This window comes from Dicentrarchus labrax, unplaced genomic scaffold (genome assembly GCF_905237075.1).
Source record: "Dicentrarchus labrax unplaced genomic scaffold, dlabrax2021, whole genome shotgun sequence".
NCBI lineage: Eukaryota > Metazoa > Chordata > Actinopteri > Moronidae > Dicentrarchus > Dicentrarchus labrax.
In genome coordinates this window covers 6,195,113-6,216,607 of record NW_026136702.1, presented here as the reverse complement: position 1 = coordinate 6,216,607, position 21,495 = coordinate 6,195,113, and the positions used below count along the sequence as shown (strand labels likewise).

General features: G+C 40.9%; 1 protein-coding gene across 1 annotated transcript; it reads right to left on the bottom strand.

Moving 5' to 3' along the window:
- Positions 1 to 13,927: 13,927 nt before the first annotated feature.
- Positions 13,928 to 21,017, bottom strand: btbd3b (BTB (POZ) domain containing 3b). The gene is made up of 4 exons (XM_051427453.1): positions 20,034 to 21,017; positions 18,994 to 19,084; positions 16,928 to 17,046; positions 13,928 to 16,270 (listed from the first exon to the last, which is right to left on the bottom strand). Exons 1-4 carry the CDS (start codon positions 20,342 to 20,344, stop codon positions 15,238 to 15,240), a joined length of 1,554 nt encoding a protein of 517 aa, XP_051283413.1. The 5' UTR covers positions 20,345 to 21,017; the 3' UTR covers positions 13,928 to 15,237.
- Positions 21,018 to 21,495: the final 478 nt, after the last annotated feature.

Genomic DNA, 21,495 nt, shown 5'->3' with positions numbered 1-21,495 from the left:
GAATTGAATGAAACTGTCCTGATGGGAGTGTGAGCAGTAAACAGCACCATCAATCAAACAAAATAAGACAGGCACAGCAACAGCTTATGGTGTAAATACTGCATGCAGATGAGAGGGCTTTTCAACATAATCAAAAACTCGCTTGCTTGTGTGTCCATGACTATGTTAATACAAGCCAGTGTTTGCATGCATCGCAAATTGCCAATCATTTCAGTCTCATCATGTTTATCTGGTAAAGAAAGGCAGAGTGAACAAATATCATTTCTTAGCAGTAATTGTATTAAAAATTCTATGTGTTGCACCTTTAATCTTGGTGTAGGCTGTATTTCTCACCATGCTCTATGCTGTCTTTGCCTGTTGTATGGTTTATTGTCCTCCTACATAAAGTAATCAGTCCTAGAGGGGAGGACTCCTATCTCACCAATCTGATACAGATATCAAGCCCATGTCTGTGTGTGCATCTTGGAGTGTTACACCATGCCTGCCTCTCCATAATAACCCTAAATCTTCACTATAGCCCTCAATCCGCTGCTCACCGCCTCAGGCCACTTATATTCTATCAAAACAACCAGCATGGCCATTTCAGTCTTCCACCACCTGCAGTGCCTTTTACTGCCCTCTCATGAGCAAGGGGCACTGACGTAACTAAAATACACACTCACGCACCTAACTGCCGACAGGCGGAATGATTTTCCCTGCAGCACTGAACGCACTGTACAGGGGCGAACGGAAAAACATTGTTTCACTTTGGTGCCCCAGGATTCTGATTTCAAATCATCACAGAGAATCAGTGCAACTTTTAAAGTCAGTATTTAATCTTTGCATGCTTGCTTAACTCCGAGAGTTCTTGCTGAATGGTAACAATCACATCCAGCCGGCATCCGAAACCAAAGTGATCCGACTGTCTGTCAAATAAAGCCCCTCCGCATCTGCCTCCCCAATCCCCCCTCCTCCATCCTTATTTGACCCAGTGCTGCTTTCATCTTCCTCCTCTGAGTACAAAGTGAATGCTGTGCTGCTGCTGGGACCAAGCCAGCCGAGGAAGGAGTCTACCACTCAGACACTGACTACAAACTATAAAATCACCCCCACCCTGCTTCGACTCTCTCTCTCTCTCTCTCTCTCTCTCTCTCTCTCTCTCTCTCTCTCTCTCTCTCTGTCTCTCTCGCTCTTCTTTCTTTCTCTGTTTCTCTCTCTCTCCAAGCTCATAAACGCCCAGGCTTCCATTTTGCAGAAAAGACATTTTGCCATAACTGCTGTGCTGTTCGTTTTCTGGGCTGCAGGATTACAGGTTATATCCAGGCCCCCAGATATACACTGGCAGACCAGTGTCCCACTGACCCTCCAAAGCCTGCAATTTAGAAGGGTTATTTATGGAGCGAGGAGAACACATCCTCCCAGCCTGCTTCTCTCTGCTTTCATGATGCTGGACAGCCGCAGAGGCCCTTCACACTTGTGCCTCAGCCCTCCCCTGCTTGGTGAGCATGGCACTTTCTCTGTGAGCCACAATCCTATTACCCCTCTACGGCCTCGTGGTGGGGCGATAAGAGCAGCCTGGCGCCCTGCAAGAGGGGTAGCGCTGAGTCCTCTTTAGCTGCGGTAGGTGGCTTAACCATGGGGAGAATGCTCAACAGAGCGTTTGCTCTCATCATTTCAGTGGGAATTAGCTTTTGTGAAGAGGTGTGTGTGTTTATTAAAGATGAAATTGCTTGGAGAAAAAGAAACCAGAATTTGGCTGTCAAAACATATATAGCATAGTATGGCATTGTAGTAGACTTTATGATGAAAATAGGGCAGGCTTGTGACATCTGCAGAGAAAACAGAACTGCATTACAATTTGTAGCATAAAAACAATACAATATCATAAAAAAATATTTTGTATTCAAGCATATTTGATGCCATCTCATAGTTACGGGCCATGTGCTATTCATTTTCACTTACTGGAACACTGCATACATAAAAGGAATATCGTCTTTATTTGGGTAATTTATGCCCACAATTCAATTTGGAATCTCAACATTTATGCACAATCAGAAATAGAACTGCATGTCCTCCTGACTCGGCTGTCTCATAGGGCAAAAGAAAATTTACATCCTGAATTTAACATCCACTCTTATATGCATGAGTAGACTTTGTACACATTGAGACAAGCAAACAAACAGAAAAACACACGCACAGAGACACCTCACACTCAATGTGATATTTATCCACATTGTACTGTATGTTCATGCAAATAGCAACATTTTCTGTGCAGTGCTTTGAAAAATGTATTCGACTCCAGTATATCTCCCCATGTTCTTGCCTCTGCTGTGTGCTACAGGGGGCTCTGACACAGTTAGATATATTAAAAAACAGACAGCCTATCTCATCCTCCTCTCCCCACCTGAAAGGAAATGAATGTCACCTCATTGAAATTGGCTCTTTCATTGCAAAGGAGTAATATTATTTCAGATGTCTGTTTGCTATTTGCGGCTGCCTTTTCTTCCCCCCATTTTGAAGATGCACTGAACTGCACTGGCCTTTGATTAAGGTCTCTTAATGCAAAAATGCATTGTTTCAGACCATATTCTCCATAGTTTCGTATACTCCTTTTTTTTGCGTCTGTGTCCAAGTTTCATGTAAGGCAGCTTGTGTGTCAGCTGACAGGGTGTTTCATTGTAACATGTGTAAGAGTAAAAGTGCTGACAGTGCTCTTAACCCTCTCATCAAAGCCCCAGCTTTTCTCTGAAGCCGCTCCTCACTCAGGCCTTTATGTGATCATCAATCCCTGTTCAGCCCTGTACACTGCGCCTAATTATGCCGAGGCCAGCATGAGAAGTAGAAGGAGCCTCCACTGTACGACTCTAACCCTGTCAGAGCAAGAAAGAAGGAATATGAGAAAAAGGCGGATAATTAGGAATGTGGTCCGTTTTCCTACCACTTTCACTCCCCTCCGTCTCACCCTTCTTCATCTGCATGTTTCAGAAGGTTTCTCCAATTACCGAGGCAGTACCCCCAACCGCTTCTCCATCCGCCACCAGAGGGGGAAAGTAGGAGGGTGTGTGAGGAGATGAGAAAATGGAAGGATTCTGTGAACAGTGTGAGCTTGAATTAATGGTTTAAATTAGCAGTTCTCCAGGATAGAGTGAAATTAAAGGTGAGCAATAGCTGCATTAAAGATTCTGCTGTATATACATTTCAGTGCCTTTTATTTAGCCCTGTTCTTACTGCTGGCCTGATGCACACGGACAGACATATGCTGCAGTATATATTTCCCCAAAGGGACCCCTCACACGCACTGTGCTCCGTAAAAAAGGCGATGTGACGTCAACTAAAATATGTTATGGTGTGAATCAGTAGCCTGGAGGGAACATATATGTCATACATTCATGCAGGATTTACCCTCCTTTGTATGAGACATTGGCTATCTCATGGATTATTGGTCATCAGCGAGGACAGCAGCCTTTAAGCACTATTATCAATCTCATTTAAATATTGATTAGAGACATCTGAGTTTGTAACATCCACTGCAACATACACACATTGTCGATTACTACCACATGTACAGATAGACCTACACACGCAGTAAAACCACCCTCACACTCTATCTCACTTCTCAGTTTTGCAGAATCAGCTGTAGTAGAGGTGACAATATGATGGTGCTGAAAGGAGGATGGTAAAGGTGAAAATGACTGACAGGGAGAGTGGACTAGTGCTTTGGATTTACTGTCACTGTTTCACACTGATTGGAGTGGAGGTTAATGTTGTTCTCAGGGGAAAAAAACATCATAATTACTAGCTCTACCAGTACTGTCAGTTTTGTATGAGGTAAGCAGTTCAGAATGGTTGCCCACTAAAGGTACATTTTTGAGCAGAATGAGACAGTACAAACAGCCATACTACAGTAACTGTAAAACCTTGGCTTTTAAGAACCAAAATCTGACAGCTATTATAATAGATTTTCCATCAGTCTAATTTTTTTATTATTTCCCAGCTTGCACAGTGAGCATGGGAACTTTAGATGGCTGTGGCCTCTGCACAGTTGCCTTGTGAAACCCTTTCACTGTGCCTAGAAAAACATAGAAAACAGTTTTAAAACAGCCAATTATTACTCTCTATTAGTCCCTACTGCTTAAAATATCAGCTTTGAAGGAAAAGGGCTCTTTGATGGAAAAGTTATGGTTGCTTGGCTTAATGGTAATAATGCATCCGGAGCAAAAATTATAGAAGAGCACTTGTGACAGTAACTAGCATTATCTTACATTTTCACCTGGAAAGGTATTGAATGAAGGACTTTTTCCCCATGTCCGCTTCAGCTACTTTCCAGATCTGGAGTCATTGTTTCCCTTTTCAGTTCCCATTAGTTTCCCCCTAAAATAGCAAACGGCAGCAAAACTCTGCAGCTAATCTCCTCCTTCCTAGATGGTCAGTATCAGCCCCTTCCTCGCTCTGCCGCTCACTTTCAACAGAGATTAGGATGTATGAATTCATTGGGCTGGCTGTGGCTGTAGTAATATAAAATGAACACATGTGGGCCTTGTATCAAGCCATGTGTGCTACACATCCACAGATACACTACCACTTTATATTTCTGTTGACCCCATAATTCTCAGTTGTCCCTGATTTATAACGGAAAATTGCTACAAAATCCCCCCCACCACTATGCATTCATACACAGAAACCAATGAGAGGCCTGTCATAGCTTCTTATGAATAAAAATGAATAACATTATGGGGGGTTTCATTTCAGCCATGTAATGTTGCTGTCATTTCTACTTCTTGGAGCCCAATGTATGCCACACCAGAGAAATATCCCCCTGATCCCATGAGAGAAAATTCATTCTCACATGGCCATAAGTCCTGCAGCATCCTCAGAATATGAAATCAGTGAGAGGGGATGGATGGATAGAAAATTGCCACTGGGTATAATAGGCAGACCTATTAAAAAACATACTGCGGTCATGGGAGGAGTTAGTGTGGTTACAAGGTCATAGTGGGGACCAACCTAATTTACTTGGGCCAGTAATGTTGCTTAGAAATTATCTAGAGTACTTACCTAGCAGTGAGAGATTGCCTCTCCTCTAATGCATTAATATCATGGCATTACTAATTACTAAATGACCTCTATGAAACCAGTATGGATAGTGCCCTGCCAGAGATTTTACCCTTTCAGCCAAACAGATTGGCAGAGTGGCACCAGCATAAGCAGGGAACAAAACAGGGGAAGACAGAGAGGGAGAGTTAGTTTTAGACAACACAAAACACAACAGATTAACAAAGCACCATATTAACCTTCAGGTGCATCTAATTGTTGGGAAATTGAATGCAGCTCTCAGTGAGGGGGGATCAATATATCGAGCTGGCCTGGCTTACAACCTCTAATCCTGCAAATCTTCTTGAGGTCCTGAAGTGCTGTATTGAATATCTGAATGACTCGGAGAGCACTGCTTAAGCATAATTTATGTAATGGGTCTGGCTGTGTCCACATTCATTCCTGCTACTGCCCGGTGATTTTTCAAGATGAGTCGACCTTTCTCCCATCAAGATATATTTAGCTGCAGTACCCATTGAGTATGAGGTTGGATTACTATCACATTAAAACTAAGATTTGAAAGTAAGTTTTGAAATTGTAAACTGGGGTTATAAAATGTAAAATAAGATTTGAAAGTGAAATAATTGCTTCACTCTTAAAATGTTCGCAGGCTAATGTTCAACGTTACAAATGTGTGTCTTCAAAGTTTTGAAACTTGCTTTGCAAGCATTCAACGCACACCTTTCAGAGATTGAGGTCTTGCCGAAAGACCAGAGGAGCCTGCAGGAGTTCAACCAGATGCTTAACCGGTTACATCAACATATTACATGGCTTTGAATATAATGTAAGCTACTCAGCTACCAGGGATCTGTCTACACGTGTTTTCATTGGTCAAAAAATGTGTTTTGTCATTGGATACATTAAGATAAAATTTAACATGGTTTAGTGTACGTCTATGATCCATTGACATCAGACATAACTGCTAGCGTTAGCCACAGCAGTTAACTAGCTATGCTTTTAAATTGGACAATCACGCTGGGAAAAATCATGCATGCCGGAGTACACCATTTCTATCTTAGACGATGTACACAACAAACACATAAAAGTTCAACTCAACCCGTGTTTGCCAGCTGCTTGCTGAGACTATGCAGAGTATCTCTAATCTGTTCAAACCTTATCAGGCATTGGCTTGATCTAAATAGTCATGATACACACCTAGATAGAGGAACATCTAAAGCTATTGATCACAGTTGGTTCCGCCACAGACAAATCCAGTGTGGCACAGCGAATATCTCCTTTATCAAGAGCTGAGTGAAGCCTGCACATATGCTCTACCTCCCACAACCCTAATGTTTATCATGAAACAAACTGCCTCTTCTCTTTGTTTAGGAGCTGTGACACTGCATGTGCCGATTTCAGAGGGAATAACAAATGTGGATAGTCTTACTTGCTACATTTTTCAAATGCAGATCTCTTACTCTTAATCACATTATTGTATTTCGGATTTCTAATTATCCAAAGAAATACATCATTTGTTACATTTTTTGTTTCTCTGAGCCCCTAATCCACAGAGTCTTGTCATTTGTACAGAGAGAGGCTGCCCTAAAGCCTCCTGTCTGTCCCTTCAATCACAGGTTACTGTGCCACTTGTCATCTGCAGTCAGGCCTGTTATTGAGAGGCTTCCCTCAGGCCGCCTCTTTGTCTTTAGTGGCTCGATTAAATTATCCTGACACCTGGCACGAATCCTCAGCTGTAATGGCCCTTCTTTTCATCCCATCCCTTTTATCAGCATAATAGACCTCTGATGAAATATTACAAACCTACAGCTTTTTCTCTGTGCTTCACTGAACTCTGTGTGAGGTCGAAAGAAACAAGTCATTGCTTCATGAGACTTTAATGTTATAGCAAATTAAATGATGTATTCAAGTAGGTATGAATAACAGGAAAAAGCAGACTGTCTGCAATCCTCACCATATTGTAGCCATTGGATAAATTACTTCTGAAATTACATGAGCACTCTAATCACATTAAATGTATGATTAGTGACTTGTGCACAGTTGTCATATCGAGGTAGTGGTGGGTGGTGATATTTTTAACCTCTCCAAGGAAGTGGCGGATATTGTGCGGATGAGTTTGCTTCTATTCCTGGAAATAGAAGAATGTGTTGGAAAGACAGCCTTGTGGTGGTTCACAGTTACACTTTGCCATATATAATGCATTTTATGCACCTTTGTTATGCAAAAGAGCCATGATGAAAAGAATTTCATCATTGAGAAATCGAATTCAAGCTGCCCCTCCTCCTCCCTGTGGTCATAAGTGCTGCTGGAGGGGCAGTACACACTGGAGGAAAATCCCCTCCACTCCAATATTGTTGAGCTGACGTACTTGGCCTTTTTATATTTCTTCTTTATGCAGTACAGGGTTGGGCAGGGAGATGCTGAAGTGGAGGGTGTCCAGAACAGTCAAACCTGTGTTCAACACCATTCAGTTTCGTAGTAAACTGAGAATTCTGTAGATGTGTAAGTGTGAGTAGAAACTACAGGCTATGTCTATTCAGTAAACCCAGTAGTACCTGATGGAAAGAAATTAATTATTTACAGTGTATCTTGCTTACATAATCATTGTTCATTTCCTGACCTTGCACATTTTGAGCATATTTAACTTCCTTCTATTGTTCCACCTTTATTCACAAATGCTAATTCTGCAAGAATTGCAAGCAGTTGTATTTTAGCAGTAGATTCTTAAAAATGTTCTGTTCGTGCTCTGCTTGCTTTACTGCTGCCTTGGGTGACAACATTATAATTCATAGCCAAAGAAATTATCTTGGAAATCAATGCACGACCAGTTGGTTGATATTACATCTCTCTGTTGACTCTTTGTTGCCTTGGGGTGGTCACGATCTTCTGCAGCACAAGTTATCTGTAGGAGAATCCAAAGAATTCATCCTTGTTTTCTGTTTTTTGCTCTCAAGTGGTCATAAACACAGCAAAAACATAAATCTCACTTTTATGTTGTGGTTTCTAAACATGATTGTGCACTTTATTATGATTATACCTTTCATTCCACATCTACTAGATAAACATGACAGCATCACAGGGTGAGTGGAAATGCCACTGTAATGACATCTGCCCATTGACAGTCATATATAGGGTTCTTCTTCCTTTACAACCATGTAAAAATACACATGAAGTGTATATTCCACCTCCCTCAAATGAATAATGTTCATCCTACGCCTGTGTACATGTATGATTGCCTGCCAGTATAAACACACATTACTCATACAGACACTGTGTCTGTTTGGGATGAGTGCTTCAAATAAGGTCTGATGCTCGCTTTATTTATCGTTCACACATAATTTCACTATTTTCATAGGAACTACAGTGCAGTAAGCGGCTGCATTTATCAGAGCTGTCACCTGGCTTTCTCCTGTACCAAGCATGTATAATACATGCACAAGAATACAAACTACGCAGTCAAACCAAGAAAACTTCCACAAAACACAACACTTTTATTCATCTCATGTCCTGTGATTATTTCCAGCAGCTCAGAGTGAGAAAAGCTTTGCTATCTCAAAGGGAAGCGAAAATAAGGGGAAGGTAAGGCACAGTAAAGCTTAAATTGAGGCCATTATTGAGGGCAGTGAGGGAATAGTCTGGGGCTCGACTCAAAAAAGCATAGGCAGAAAGAGTTTTAGTTAGGTCAGATGAGCACTGATGGCAGCTCATATAAATCTCTGAAATGATATAAAGGTTCAGACAATGAATTCTCACCTTCACCTGCCAATTAGACAAGATATCAGTCTTATATTTTGCTGGCAAAGTGCAACCATTTGTTGTCATTGTGCATTTAAACCCTGACTGATATTTTTCCTTTATCCGATACAACATAGAGAAAAAAACTTCTGACGCTTTAGCGCAACTTTGAAATTGGCTTTCTTCCTGACAGTTGAGGCAGCTGCAGCTAATTATCTCAGTTAATGTTAAGATGAGAAAAGATTCTTTGCTTCACCAACATCAGATTCATCATCGGCTTGACAATTAGGCTGGGATCGTGCAGCTGTGTGGATGTTTATGTTGACAGACTGTAGAGATGTGGGGCTGCTGTGAATGCAGGTGTATTACTTTCAATCTCTGCTTCCAAGTTAGCTATATTTATTTTAAATTGTGTGACACCAGCTTCTAGTGTTGCCTAGGTAATGCCTTTTTGAATGATGTTAATTACATGGACTTTTAGATACAGTGACTGGTTTTCCCTGTGGTAAGCAGGACATAAAAAAGGGCAGAGGAGCAGGAGATAGCGCTCCACTTCTTAAATTAGGCCACAAAAGCAGGCTGGTAGAGCGCAGTTGGATTTCAAAGAACTCGGACGCAATATCGCTCCACTATAGATGGTATTATGCTCTTGCAATAATTCAAACAGAAATTGCCAGTGTCGAAAAAATGTTCGGTCACTTTAAGGTTAAATAGAGAGAAAATGGGCATTCAGCAAATAAATTCATTCTTGGAAATGTGCATTCAGGGACAGGAAATGCATTTATGTAGCACTGTTAAATTGTGCTGATTCCCAGTCTAGTAGATATTTCTGTTTCGTTTGACAAAAGAAATACCTTGTTGCCAGTATAATGTCTCTGTTGATTACCAGGCTCCCCGCTGCTGAGTGATAAGATCCTAAAGTAGATAATGACTGAATAAGAGAAATGGCACAGTAAAAGCATTATTCTAGCAATAACTATACAGTATATTTCTATTCACGGTTGTACAAATGCAAAGCATGAATGCAATCATTTAAAATCTGTCACTTCACATTTTCTTTGTGCTTACAGGAAATAATTAAACTGGAAAGCCAGATTTGCTATGTTCGAGTTCTGAATGAACGCTCACAAAGCTAGACTCCTGTGCCTCTCTGTGCTCTTTCTCTATCTCCATCTCTGTATCACTCTCTATCACACATTAAAACACATTAGCCCCCCCCCACACACACAACTCACAGAGAGAGAGAGAGGGCCAGAGCATGTGTACAAATGAATCAGTGCTGTTTGTTGTACTGTTTCAGGCTCGAGCTGTTTCAAGTAGCTTATTTGAGAGAGCCGCAGATCATGTTTAGTAAGCTCACTCTCATTATATCAGACCCTGGGGAGAGAAGGGCCCTCTCACTCCATACTATCAAAGCCATGGAGCTGCCTTAGAGGACATGCTTCAGTATGAATAGAGGCTCTAGAGTACATACAAAAAGTAGCATGCTCAGCCCTCATCACCTCTCTCAGTGGGAAGCTGCCAACATTCAAGGTTTTGATCAAGCCTTGCCGTAATGGCTGTGGGTGACAGGTATACGAGACCATAGTTGTGGGAATAAATAGCTTGATTAGCATAATGCATCACCAACAAATTCAGCTTTCAGAGCGCGTGAAAGAACTTCTTTTTGCCTGAGTGCAGTATTCATATACCTTCTGGGATCGTATTTCATAGGACAAACACACAATTATGTAAACAGGGCATTTACCTGTGCACCATTGCAAGGTAATATAATTTACTTCCAGTGTGTGTCTGATACTCCGTCACTATGTTGCCTGTATTTTTGGCTGCTTTGAATAGGCTCTGCAGCTCCCATTGTCCACCAAAAGCATATTTCCACTCTTTTCAACAATCATAATTCACCTGATACACAGGCCGCTTACCTCCAGAAATCTAAGCCATATTGATCCACCTGGAGCTGAGCGACATCGCTATAAACAGGCTAATCTAACATAAAAGCTGGCCTTTCAATGCCTCAGCCTGTTGAAACGATTTAGCTCTGCCTGGTACCAATGAATAAATAAATAGATAAATGAGACAAACAATCGCTGGCTCGATCCTGCAGTGCGTCCCAGCCGCATGCGACTGGAGGCAGCAGCTCTGAGATTATTGGGAATAATATCCCTTACATTCTGCAGGTCTTTAGCACTGCTCGGTTGTGAATGGAGATGACAAAGAAGCGAAGGTGGCTATTATCAGTCATACTCCTGTCTTCTCCTCGCCTCCACCTGCACCTTGCATCTGAACTTTCTGACCTTTTGCCATTCTCGTGTGTGTGATTAATTGCTACTTAGACCATCCACCAATAATCTATGTGATAATTATCAAGGGGGTGATTACTTTACCTGAATACCAGACAGACCAGACTTGCCACTTACCCCTGTCTCTGTCATTCTCCTCTCAACAACTGCCTTGTTCCTGTGTGACTGGCTGCCAGTAGGCTGAGGTTAGTGCAATAAGGGGAGTGGGGGGCTCAGGACCCCTTACATCTGTCAGGATTACAACAATCCTTTGTGACCTTCAGCAGCCCTTGTCTGATGCTTTCATAACACTTACTGGGCAGTTATTGCACTTAGGATGGGCTCTGTAATGTAACCTGTGCATTGAACACTGTTGTATAGATGCATGTATACCTTCAGAGAAAACATATGGTTTAAGGGGAGGTAGGGGAAAAGGGCTTTGATATTTCCTTTGAGATTTGTTGAATTAAAAAACATAATTTTAAATTATTTTCTTTGATGAATTCTTTAAACCCACAGCTGTGTTTCCCTCCTCTCTTTGGTCATTATTAATTCAGTGACATTTTGCTAGGATGGAAATTATCAGGATGTTCAGGAGTGGATATGTTATTGCCTGCAGTGAACAGGCTGATGTTTGATAGGGTAAAACAACAGAACGGGTTTCCTCTCACCATGTTCCTTTCGCTTGGATTTGGTATTTTTTTCAGTTTGGTGTGTTTAGGAGACATTTCTATCAGTTTTAACCGTGCACCGCATGTTAACCACGGAGTAAAGAAACAACACAGTCACTCTTAGATACCGAAGGACCTTTTGGTTCTGTCCACAGACTTATCTGCACTTGGAACAATCAGTCTCAGAGAGCATTAAGAATGTTGATCAGTGGTAATCCACAGTCCTCCCTCATGTCAGACTGAATCTTTTCATCCTTAATTTGTATCGAACAGTAACGAAACAGTGAGACTTTCCTGGGAAATATGTGCCCAATCTGTCAGTATTCACCAACTCTGTTTTCCTTTCCCCTGAGCTTATCTATGTTATGTACGGAAGTCAGTCACATTTATGTTTAATGACAAATAAAACATGGCATCCTCTTCTATACACTGACAGATTGTAAACACTTTGAATTATATATTACGATATCATTAGTAAAATCCAACAGGATGCCAGTACTATATATGTGATTGAGCAATCACAATTTACTTTTAGTATTTAGAGGAAATGCTGTATCACAACACTGACTTCCTTACCAGTAATCTCTCCTACTGTATGTCACCCTTTACTGACAAACTAATTATAATTAGATGCCTAACCATGCATTTTATTCTTAGCCCCGTAGGATTTAATTGCATTTTATTCATAGAATTAAAATGGTTTACCACAATAATTGTCACCTCATAAAAGTAAGTATAGCCTAATCACATAATGAGTCTATGATAGATTTATATCTTAAACGGTTTTGGAAGACTAATATCTGCTCTGTAATAGCAAGTGATTAGAGCTGTCAACACAACTGCTGACTGAAGTCTTGCCATTGATCCAGCAGTTGTTTTTGGTAATGTGCTCCATGAAGAACAGAACTGTTCTCACCACATTTCTGGCAGTGATCTAGCCTCTGGCAACACTCCTGCCTCCTGAGCTGACTGTGACCAGCAGCAAAAAATGTCAGGTCGATAGGCTTGAGTAACAATTGTTCCAGGAGAATAAAATGAGGAAAAAATCTCTCCAGAGATCTGGGTTTTTTTGGTTTTCACTTCAGAGGTAACACAAATGCTTGTTACTCAATAACGCATGCATGGGGTCATTCTTCATTTAACCTGAACTGCAATTTGGCTGCCACAGATCAGTTACATTTGCAAAATGTATTTGAAAACAGGTCTACTCCTGACTCCTGGCACCTTCGAGTCCCCTGCCACCTCCAGTGCAATTAATGATCTTGCTTACAACATTAGCACCACAATCATGAAAAATCGTGCTGAAGCACAGAGTCCCCCAACATATTGAGCTCAATTCATCAAGGGCTTCATGCTCATTGGTGATGTCAAACTTGGTCTTGGTGTTATCGAGGGCCTTGTTAATCAAGTACCTGCCATAAGCTCCCAGGAGTGATTATATTTTTGAACATTTCACGAAGAGATGTGATTTGTCTTGAGATTCAGTAAATAACTTATCTCATTTTTGAGTTTTACAGCATATCAGGCACTCAGAGAAAGTAAAGCATAAAAAATCATTGTTTTATCAGTGCTTGAACATTTGTATCTGTGATTGGAATTTTTAACTTTATCTACAACACAAATGCACCACTGCTGAATAGTGGGTCTAAGATAAAGATATGAAAAGAATGAATAAAGAAACTTTTTTTTGTCAGTAGCAGACACATCAAAATCGACCTTGGGTCGAACAGTCAGTGTTGTATGCAGGGAATTCAACACTTTTTTAGACATTCAAGATTATAATTCTCTCTCTATCTCTTAAAACTTGAAAACATGTGATGGCCATGTCAAGGAGCCATTCTTTGTGACTGCAGTCGGCAAAAATTCAAAACTGTAGAGGTTGTTTGCCATGTTGTCAGTGTCTTCACACCTTTTCAGAAGTGACTGCACATAAAAAAGCCATACTTTAGAGTTGTAGTCCATTAAAATTCATATTAAGGAGGGGATTGTATAATGCTGTGTAGTTCAGTGGGATGCAGAATAGTGTTGGAGTTTGACAGACAAAAAGCAGGGTGTATAAGTAGCATGAAGATAGGGATCATCAATCAACTGACCGCTCTCCTTGGCATTGTAAATCACTCCAGGGCTGAAGGGCATCATCTGTCCCCATCTCCTAATTTCAGACAAAGCATGTAGTGTCATGACTTTTCACAGATGGGATGTACAACCAATATGTACCACTCGTTTTGTTTATTTGCATCAACAATCATACACATTCGTTGGTCTCCCAGCACTGTAGCACGTAAACACAGGACATGAACACAAGTTTGTCCATCCATTGTCATTACCAGACAAGCCTGTGGATGTTTATCCTACACCAGAAAAAATATTCAGTAGCACAGTAAATAAAAAAACCTGCCTCATTAAAAAGAACAAGTAAAACAAAATAACAAATTCAATTACAAACCAACATCAGTGCAATTCTGTAGCATATACAGTATGCTTCTGCAAATACCGATACTGTATGATCACATTGGGAGGGAGTGCTCAGCAGTTCAGAGTGCACAGGGTTTTTAACAAAGAGAAGATAAACAGCTTCTAACACGGAATCAATCATTGATCTTTTTGCTGTAAACAAAACCAAGGCGCCAGAACAATTAGTAGTACACGTTAGATGAAATGGAACAGTTCTGCCCATGCTGTAAGTACTGCAATGCAGACAGTTTTAGATTTAAAAAAACAAAGAAATCTTTCACTCTACATATGTAGTGGTGATCACTTTAAGTAAATTTGCACTGTAAACATAATGAGTCTTATCTAAATGAAACCTCACTGGAGTGACTGAGATGAGTGTAGGTGCAGAGAAACATGCTACAGAGAGATACTGTAGGGGTTATGTGTCTCATTATATCTAGTGCTCCCTAATCTAAGACCCCTCAAGCCCTCTCTAAGTGCCCTGTTACTAGATTTGAAGTATCAAAAAGCTGCAGATTCAATTGAAACCGCTCAAATACAAATGCCTAATAAAGTTTTATGTTAAGATTGAGTATCATACAGCCTTTTTCACTTCCTTTATAATGCTGATGGTCCAGACTGAGTCATGACATGAGATGCTCATTGTAGAATATAGAATGTGAAGTATTGCTGCTATATATGTGCATTCTATGCAAGCATAGAAATAATAAACATACTGTAGCATATTCATCATATAAGATATCTTTGTGGGCAGCATTGGCCACAATTGTGGCATCATATACATTTCAGAATTTACATATATTCATATATACATGCACATCTAGTGCAAGATTTTTTTTTTTTGTTCATCCACACATTTGGACAATCCAACATCTTGAAACATATATCTGGTCCTACTCAAATGGACCAATTACTGAAATTAAAACCACATAAGACCCTTTAACTGGTCTGAGATCAGATTTTTTTTAACAATAGTGACAAAAATAAATAACAGACACCATGAACAAAGTGATACTTTTCTATTTCCCATAAGTGCACTCAAAATTAGTCAAATGGGTGCACAGGGGTTGTCAAGCGTAGAAGATGAGCTCAGGTATCTGTCCCCCCTGCACCCCAGTGCCGTTAGTGCTGTCTGAGGAGCACTGGAACTGAAATGTCACTTTCCCACACTGCACCTCTGTCATCCCTTCCTGTCCAAAGTAGCTCAGCTCGTTCCCATCCAAAACCACACTGGCAGTGTAGAAGGTATCGGGCTCGATCTGGACTGGATACTCAAACCATACTGGGAAGGTGTTGCTGGAACCGTCAGAGAAGTATTTGCTGAGGTTTTGTCCCAGCAGTACTCCTTGACGTTTCAACTCAATCTTGGCACTGTACTCTGCTGAACCACAGCTAGATCCATACAGTCCAAACCCAGCGATGAAAACTCTTTTATCCACTGCAAACTGTATACTGTCACAGCGGCCACGGTAGCGCCACTGATTGCTTCGGTAGGCACAGGATTGGAATCTGTGGCAGCGCTGCGGTGTCAGGCCTTTCCTAGGTTGGCTGACAAACTCCAGATCAGGCTTCTTGGCTGCTGTGTACCACAGGAAGATGTCATTGGTCTCAGTAAGCGTCAACACGCCTGACTGGGCTGCTCCATTGGCAAAATCATCCAGAGCCATTGTGGGGATACGTATCAGGTACATGGCCTTGCCTAAAACCTTACGCTTGTTATCAGTCGAGGAGGTGAGCTCCTGTCTCTGGCACTCAGCCTCAGCCCAGCTGAGTGCTGCCTCAAATACCACTATCTCTTTAGCATTGAGTGTCTCTCGCTGTAGGATACTCTCCAGGGTCTGGGCGTCGATGTCGCAGAAGCCCTCTGAGCGTAACGCCAGCTCGGCCTGGGCATCAATCACTTCCCAGCAGCGCTGTGTCAGCTCTGGCTCCTCGAACAGGCAGCTCTGGGAGAGTAACACACAGGCATTCTTGGCACTCAGGCTGGTCTCCAGGAAGTTGACGCAAGCACGTGCCAGGTGAGGGACAATGTACTTCTTGGCAGCATAAAGAGTGGCCAACACTGTGTCAGCACTCAGGTCAATCTCATCACAGTAAATGTACCTGTTGACATAAAAATTGGACTTTCTCAGCTTCATAGACAACAGATCAGACACCACAAATAAATGATGTGCAAAACAACATGTGTAAAAATGTTTCTTAAGAAGATAATTTTGTAAAAACAAACCAGAGGGATTAAAAATAACAAATATTTTCATTTGCCATTTTTAGTTGATTATGGTTAAAACTGACGGATATTACGGTATTGTAAGCAATAGCATTGCTACGTCTGTCCAAAACCATGTTGGAAAGCAATGAAATGAGATTCTTAAAAGTGAAATCCCTCTGCAAACTAATCAAACTGGCCAACTAAATATTATTCCTCCTACACCCTTGTCTATCACCTACTGTAGATTCACTTGCAAGGACACAGAAAACAAAACTCAGAAAGTGATGAAACAGCAAGGAGGAGGTAGACAGATGTAACAATATGGAGTAATTCAGCATGAAAAGTAGAAAGTATAATGAAATGGAAATAGACAGAAATAGATTATATCTCTGAGATGGAGGAAGAAACACTTCTTTCCATTTGTCTGGCAGGGTAAGTGCATCACATCAAAACATCAAATTGAAATAGCTTTTATGTACTTAAAGATGACACTTGAGTAAAAAAAGTTTTGTAAGATCACAGAACGGGGTTATGCAGAGGAGAATTCTTACTTAAGCATTGCCAGAAATGCTGCGGGTTCCACATCTGGAATATGGATTTCGTCCGTGTTCTCAGCCAGTTCGCCATAAAACATGGCGTGGAACACTGAGCTGCCAACGGCCAAAACATACTGTTGGAAAAAGAAGAGAAAACAAAGTGACAGAGTGAAAGGAGAAATGAAAACATGTCTTAGTTTGTCTGTGATTTCACTGGTAAAAACAGAAAGATTATTTGAAGCATGAATTTCAATGCAATTGGTTTACATGTAGCTCTTACTTTTTACATGAAAACATAAATGTCTTTGTGGATATTGAACAATGCCTCAATTCTAATCATTGGAAGGACTGAACCTGTTGAGTTTCTCCCATAATGAGCAGTTTTCAGCCAGTTTCCCCTGAGGATAGGGTTTCTAACAGATTTATAATGAACAAGATTGCTGCTGATAAAAAAACAAAAACAAAACAGGAAATCCTAATGACACAACTGAACAGGGCGCTACATAAGTTCAATTTTCTGAAATTAATGACTTATCTGAACTTATGATGAAATCAGATGCAACACAATGCTGCTAATAATTTCAGTAATAAGCACTGTAGCTATGAATTCTGTAATTATACTCAAGTACATTCATGTTTTAGGTCTGTGTGTGCATGTGTGTATGTGTGTGTGCAGGACAAGTATGTGTAGGTGGGTATGTGGGTGGTATAAATTTTCTCAACAAAAAAAGCACACAGACTTTGTCTAAAGTAAATTGAAATGAACCCAATCTAAAAAAAAACTTGCAAATAAGAGGTTTTTTGAAAACAATGTTCTTGTTGTTGTTGTTGTTACACACTGAAATTATGTTTCTTTTTTTATGCAGAGAGGTCAGCTGAAAGAAAAAAAAAGCTGAATGTTTTTTCATGTGTATTTAGAGACGAGTATATAAATACTGCATATTAGAATAAGATCGGTCTCACCTCTTGACCCATCGTATTTTACAGATGTTCACATAAATTATTGCTTTTAGTTGCTAGATGCCTCCTCCTTCTTGTAAGGATGTAACTTGGTAAATGAAATCATAATGCATATCTGAATTCCTGCCAAATGGAAACAATAAAAATCGCTGCCCTGAACGTCATTATATCGCATTGGCATAATGTCTCAGCATAAAGTGCAGTCAAGTCATCCTCAATGTCCTTCCATAACTGCTTTCTATAAATGCACAAAGTACACTGCAGCTACCAATCATGGATAATACATTTGGGTCCCATATAAAGAACAAAAAAGATGAACCATGCAGGGTTCATCTGACATTTTAGATTTGGAATGAATAGCCAGGCCAAATTCATGGCTGCAGAATCACTTAGCAGATTTAATGGTAACGTTATAATCATATTGAAACAGAATAGACATAATGATGTGCTTTTAGATGATGTATATGATTTAAGAAACTATAAACCTTAATCAATTATTTATGTGAACATTGATGTGAAGCAATGAGGTCAGAGGGTGGATTAAACAAAGCAGTCATGTCAACCTGCAGGTTACAGCTGGTATAAACAGGATGGATATGGGCCTAATTATAATAATCATAGTTATTCATTGTAGATTCATTGTACTGTTGTTCCTAAATTAAAAAGATGAGTACAGTTAATGAGTACAAAAGTATTTCTAGGATGCAAGATGCAGAATTGAATGCACCTTACTTTATGCCTCATCACTGTAACTGTGATTCTGTTGGATGTGTTTGATTAAAAAGTTGAGTAATTGCAGAGCTGTCTCTGAAAAGCTGAGCTAAAGCAGAGACAAAGGCAATCTATTCTGTGTGAGATGACTGCTGAAGAGGATATCCCTTCCTCCTTCGCTCACTCGGTGCCTCTATCCTTCAGCCTCATTTACATAAATAATTGAGGACTGTCTCGAAAAGACACATGGTGCGGAAGTGAGAGTGGAGCACAAAGGATTTTAGTTCCATTACCGCTGGCAATGAAGAAGATAATTTTTATGCTGATATGATATGAAACACTGGGCCTGATTGCTTGTTTGTTAATTTCCTCCCTGCTACTGTGATTTTACTGGTTGATGGAATTCTTACTCTGTGTCCTGGCAGCCGCTGAGTCCTTCCAGGCTGACCCACCACAAAGTGAACATCTGCCATCAACTCATTGTTGAACATTACTGAATTTCTAAAAAAAAAAAGGGAAGGAAACAAAAAACAATGAGACAATGAACATTTTTTTCGGAAGAGAAGAAGATAAGATTAATAATGGCCAAAGTTCAAGCAAAAATCATGTAAATAAGTGTATATTTATCTTTTCTGCTACTCTAAAAACAAGAATTTTATGATTGTATAAAGTGTCCCAATTGCTTCAGGGATGACTTAAAATATTGTGTTGATTTTAAAGTCTTACATAGTCCACTAAAACACAAAAGATTATTCCAAAGCCCAATAACTTTTCAACTTAAACTCTTTATATCTACATAAAGGCAATAAACCCTGAATGGAAAATCCCCACTGTGAAAGAATGGGACCAACAATAAAGCTGCGTTCATATATTATTGAGTAGTGGAACATGTCACGGGGGTGGGTAAACAGCCCCATGATGTTCGGGAGAGACAACAAAGCGAGGTCGGAAAGCACACATTTTGCTCCGGACAGCTGGGGTCTTTTACTGATAGGCCAAGGTAAATATTTTGCTTTTAGTACAGAGCTGCCTCTGCCTGTTGTGCATATCAAACGCACCCGGTGCCTGTCCGCCCTCTGTTATGTCAGAGCGGCAAAGTCTGCAGGAGCAGGAGAGGGTGTAAACAGAGATACCCCCAGCCGATTGAGGGCAGGGCAGAGGGAACACCCACCCATACTCACACCAACCCACCCACCCACATGCACACACACACACACACACACACACACACACACACACACACACACACACAGATAGACCTCAATAAATAAGAGTAATTACCACATATAAATGTTTTGTGATGCGTTTTTGATTTAATTGAGATTCTGGTAATTCAAATGAAGTGGACCATGCAATTCTTATGTATAGAACTTTTATTATATTTTCTATTTAAAATTGGAGCAGCAGAAATGGTTCCTGGTTCAGAAAGAGGCTTGCTGGTTATACCTACCTTTCTCTTATAGTGGAGTAGAGTCCTTGCCAGTTACAGTTCTGTATAGTGTTGTTGTTGTTGAGGTTCTGCTGCTGGTACTGTTGTACTGTGGTGGTGGATGCCGGCTTTTTGGTGGGAAAAATGTCCGCTGCCATCTTCTTCTTCTTCTTGCTCCTCAGAGTGATTATCTCATAACAGACTGGGGGCAGCTTGGAGCTGCCGCTGGCATTGCCTTTCTTGGAGCTCTTACTTGACTTGCTTTTCACTGACTCAGGAAGCATTAAGAAGAAAGTCAGACATTTCATGTTCCTTCCCTTGGCATCGACCATGAGTGTGTTCAACTGCCGAGCAGTGGGAGTGCAGGCAGAGAAGACATTCACCAGGAGCAGGCAGGTGCGAGGGAGGACCGAGGGGGACTTGGAAAGAGAACAGCAGCTGAACTGTGCTCAGCAGTGCAGTAGTCAGAGGTCCTGTACAAGGTTTCACCTTTTTCAGGAACCAACTGGGTAACTCTCTTGTTTTTCCTGTTTTGTTCTACTTCTGTGAAGAGGCAGGTTCAGACTGGTGATCCAAAGGCACTTTTCCTGTGCGAAGTTTGATCTGCTGACGGAGAGGCTCTCGGGGTTCCCATCCCTGCTTGTCCAGAGTGATGAGATCAGCTCTTCAAATCCCCTCTTTTTCTCCTCTGCTCCCTCGCCTCTCTCACTCACTGCTCTGCTGAGGGTTGGCCTGACAGCCCCAGATTTAGTACAGCTGCAGTGGTCCTCAGGCAGGCAGCGGTGTTTACTCAATTCCTTTCATTTCCCACTCTTACTCCCTCTGTGCTTCTCTTCTCCTTTCAGTCTCTCTTCATCTGTGGATCTATCTTTTTTTCTCTCCAACTCTTGTTCTTTTTTTCCCTCCCTCTCCTCCATGGAGCAGAGTCATCTGCAAGATGCTGTAGCCGTGGATGCTGTGCTGCTCTGCTCAGCCACTCGTTCTGCTGACTACAGAGGTTGAATGGGAGAGCGCAGAGGAGATAGAGAGCCCCCCGCCCGCCCCTCACAGCACAGTACAAGGCTCTCTCCGCAGCTCAGCCAATGGCAGGGCACAGCATTCATGATTGGCTAATGCAGCTTAGTGCAGCACATACTTGAATATGCAATAGTCAACGTCTCAATTAAAGTGACAGCCATGTCCCATAAGAATGATATATTCATCTACAGCTCTGTTTCCTGTGTTTGCTTCACCTGGACCAACAGCATTCAGTTTGCACTACAATAAATATAGACTCCATGTTATAATTCAAAAGGGCAATGCATATTTACATTCTCTTTTTAAGGGCAGAATTTGCTTAATTCATACATCCTCTGACAGCCAAAGTTCCTTTTTAATGAGCTTTTCATAAATAAATATATACAAATGTGTATGAAAACAGTTGAATTTGGTTCAGTTCATTGGTCTACTACCACAATTTAATAATGTAGCACATTGCAATATG

What these genes read in the sequence shown, in the direction of transcription:
- btbd3b (XM_051427453.1), bottom strand. Translation starts at nt 20,344, where the DNA reads ATGGTCGATGCCAAGGGAAGGAACATGAAATGTCTGACTTTCTTCTTA. An exon ending in TACTCCACTATAAGAGAAAG is followed by an intron (nt 19,085 to 20,033) that starts GTAGGTATAACC and finishes TTTTTTTTTTAG; the next exon opens with AAATTCAGTAATGTTCAACA. An exon ending in AGCGGCTGCCAGGACACAGA is followed by an intron (nt 17,047 to 18,993) that starts GTAAGAATTCCA and finishes TTTTTCCAACAG; the next exon opens with TATGTTTTGGCCGTTGGCAG.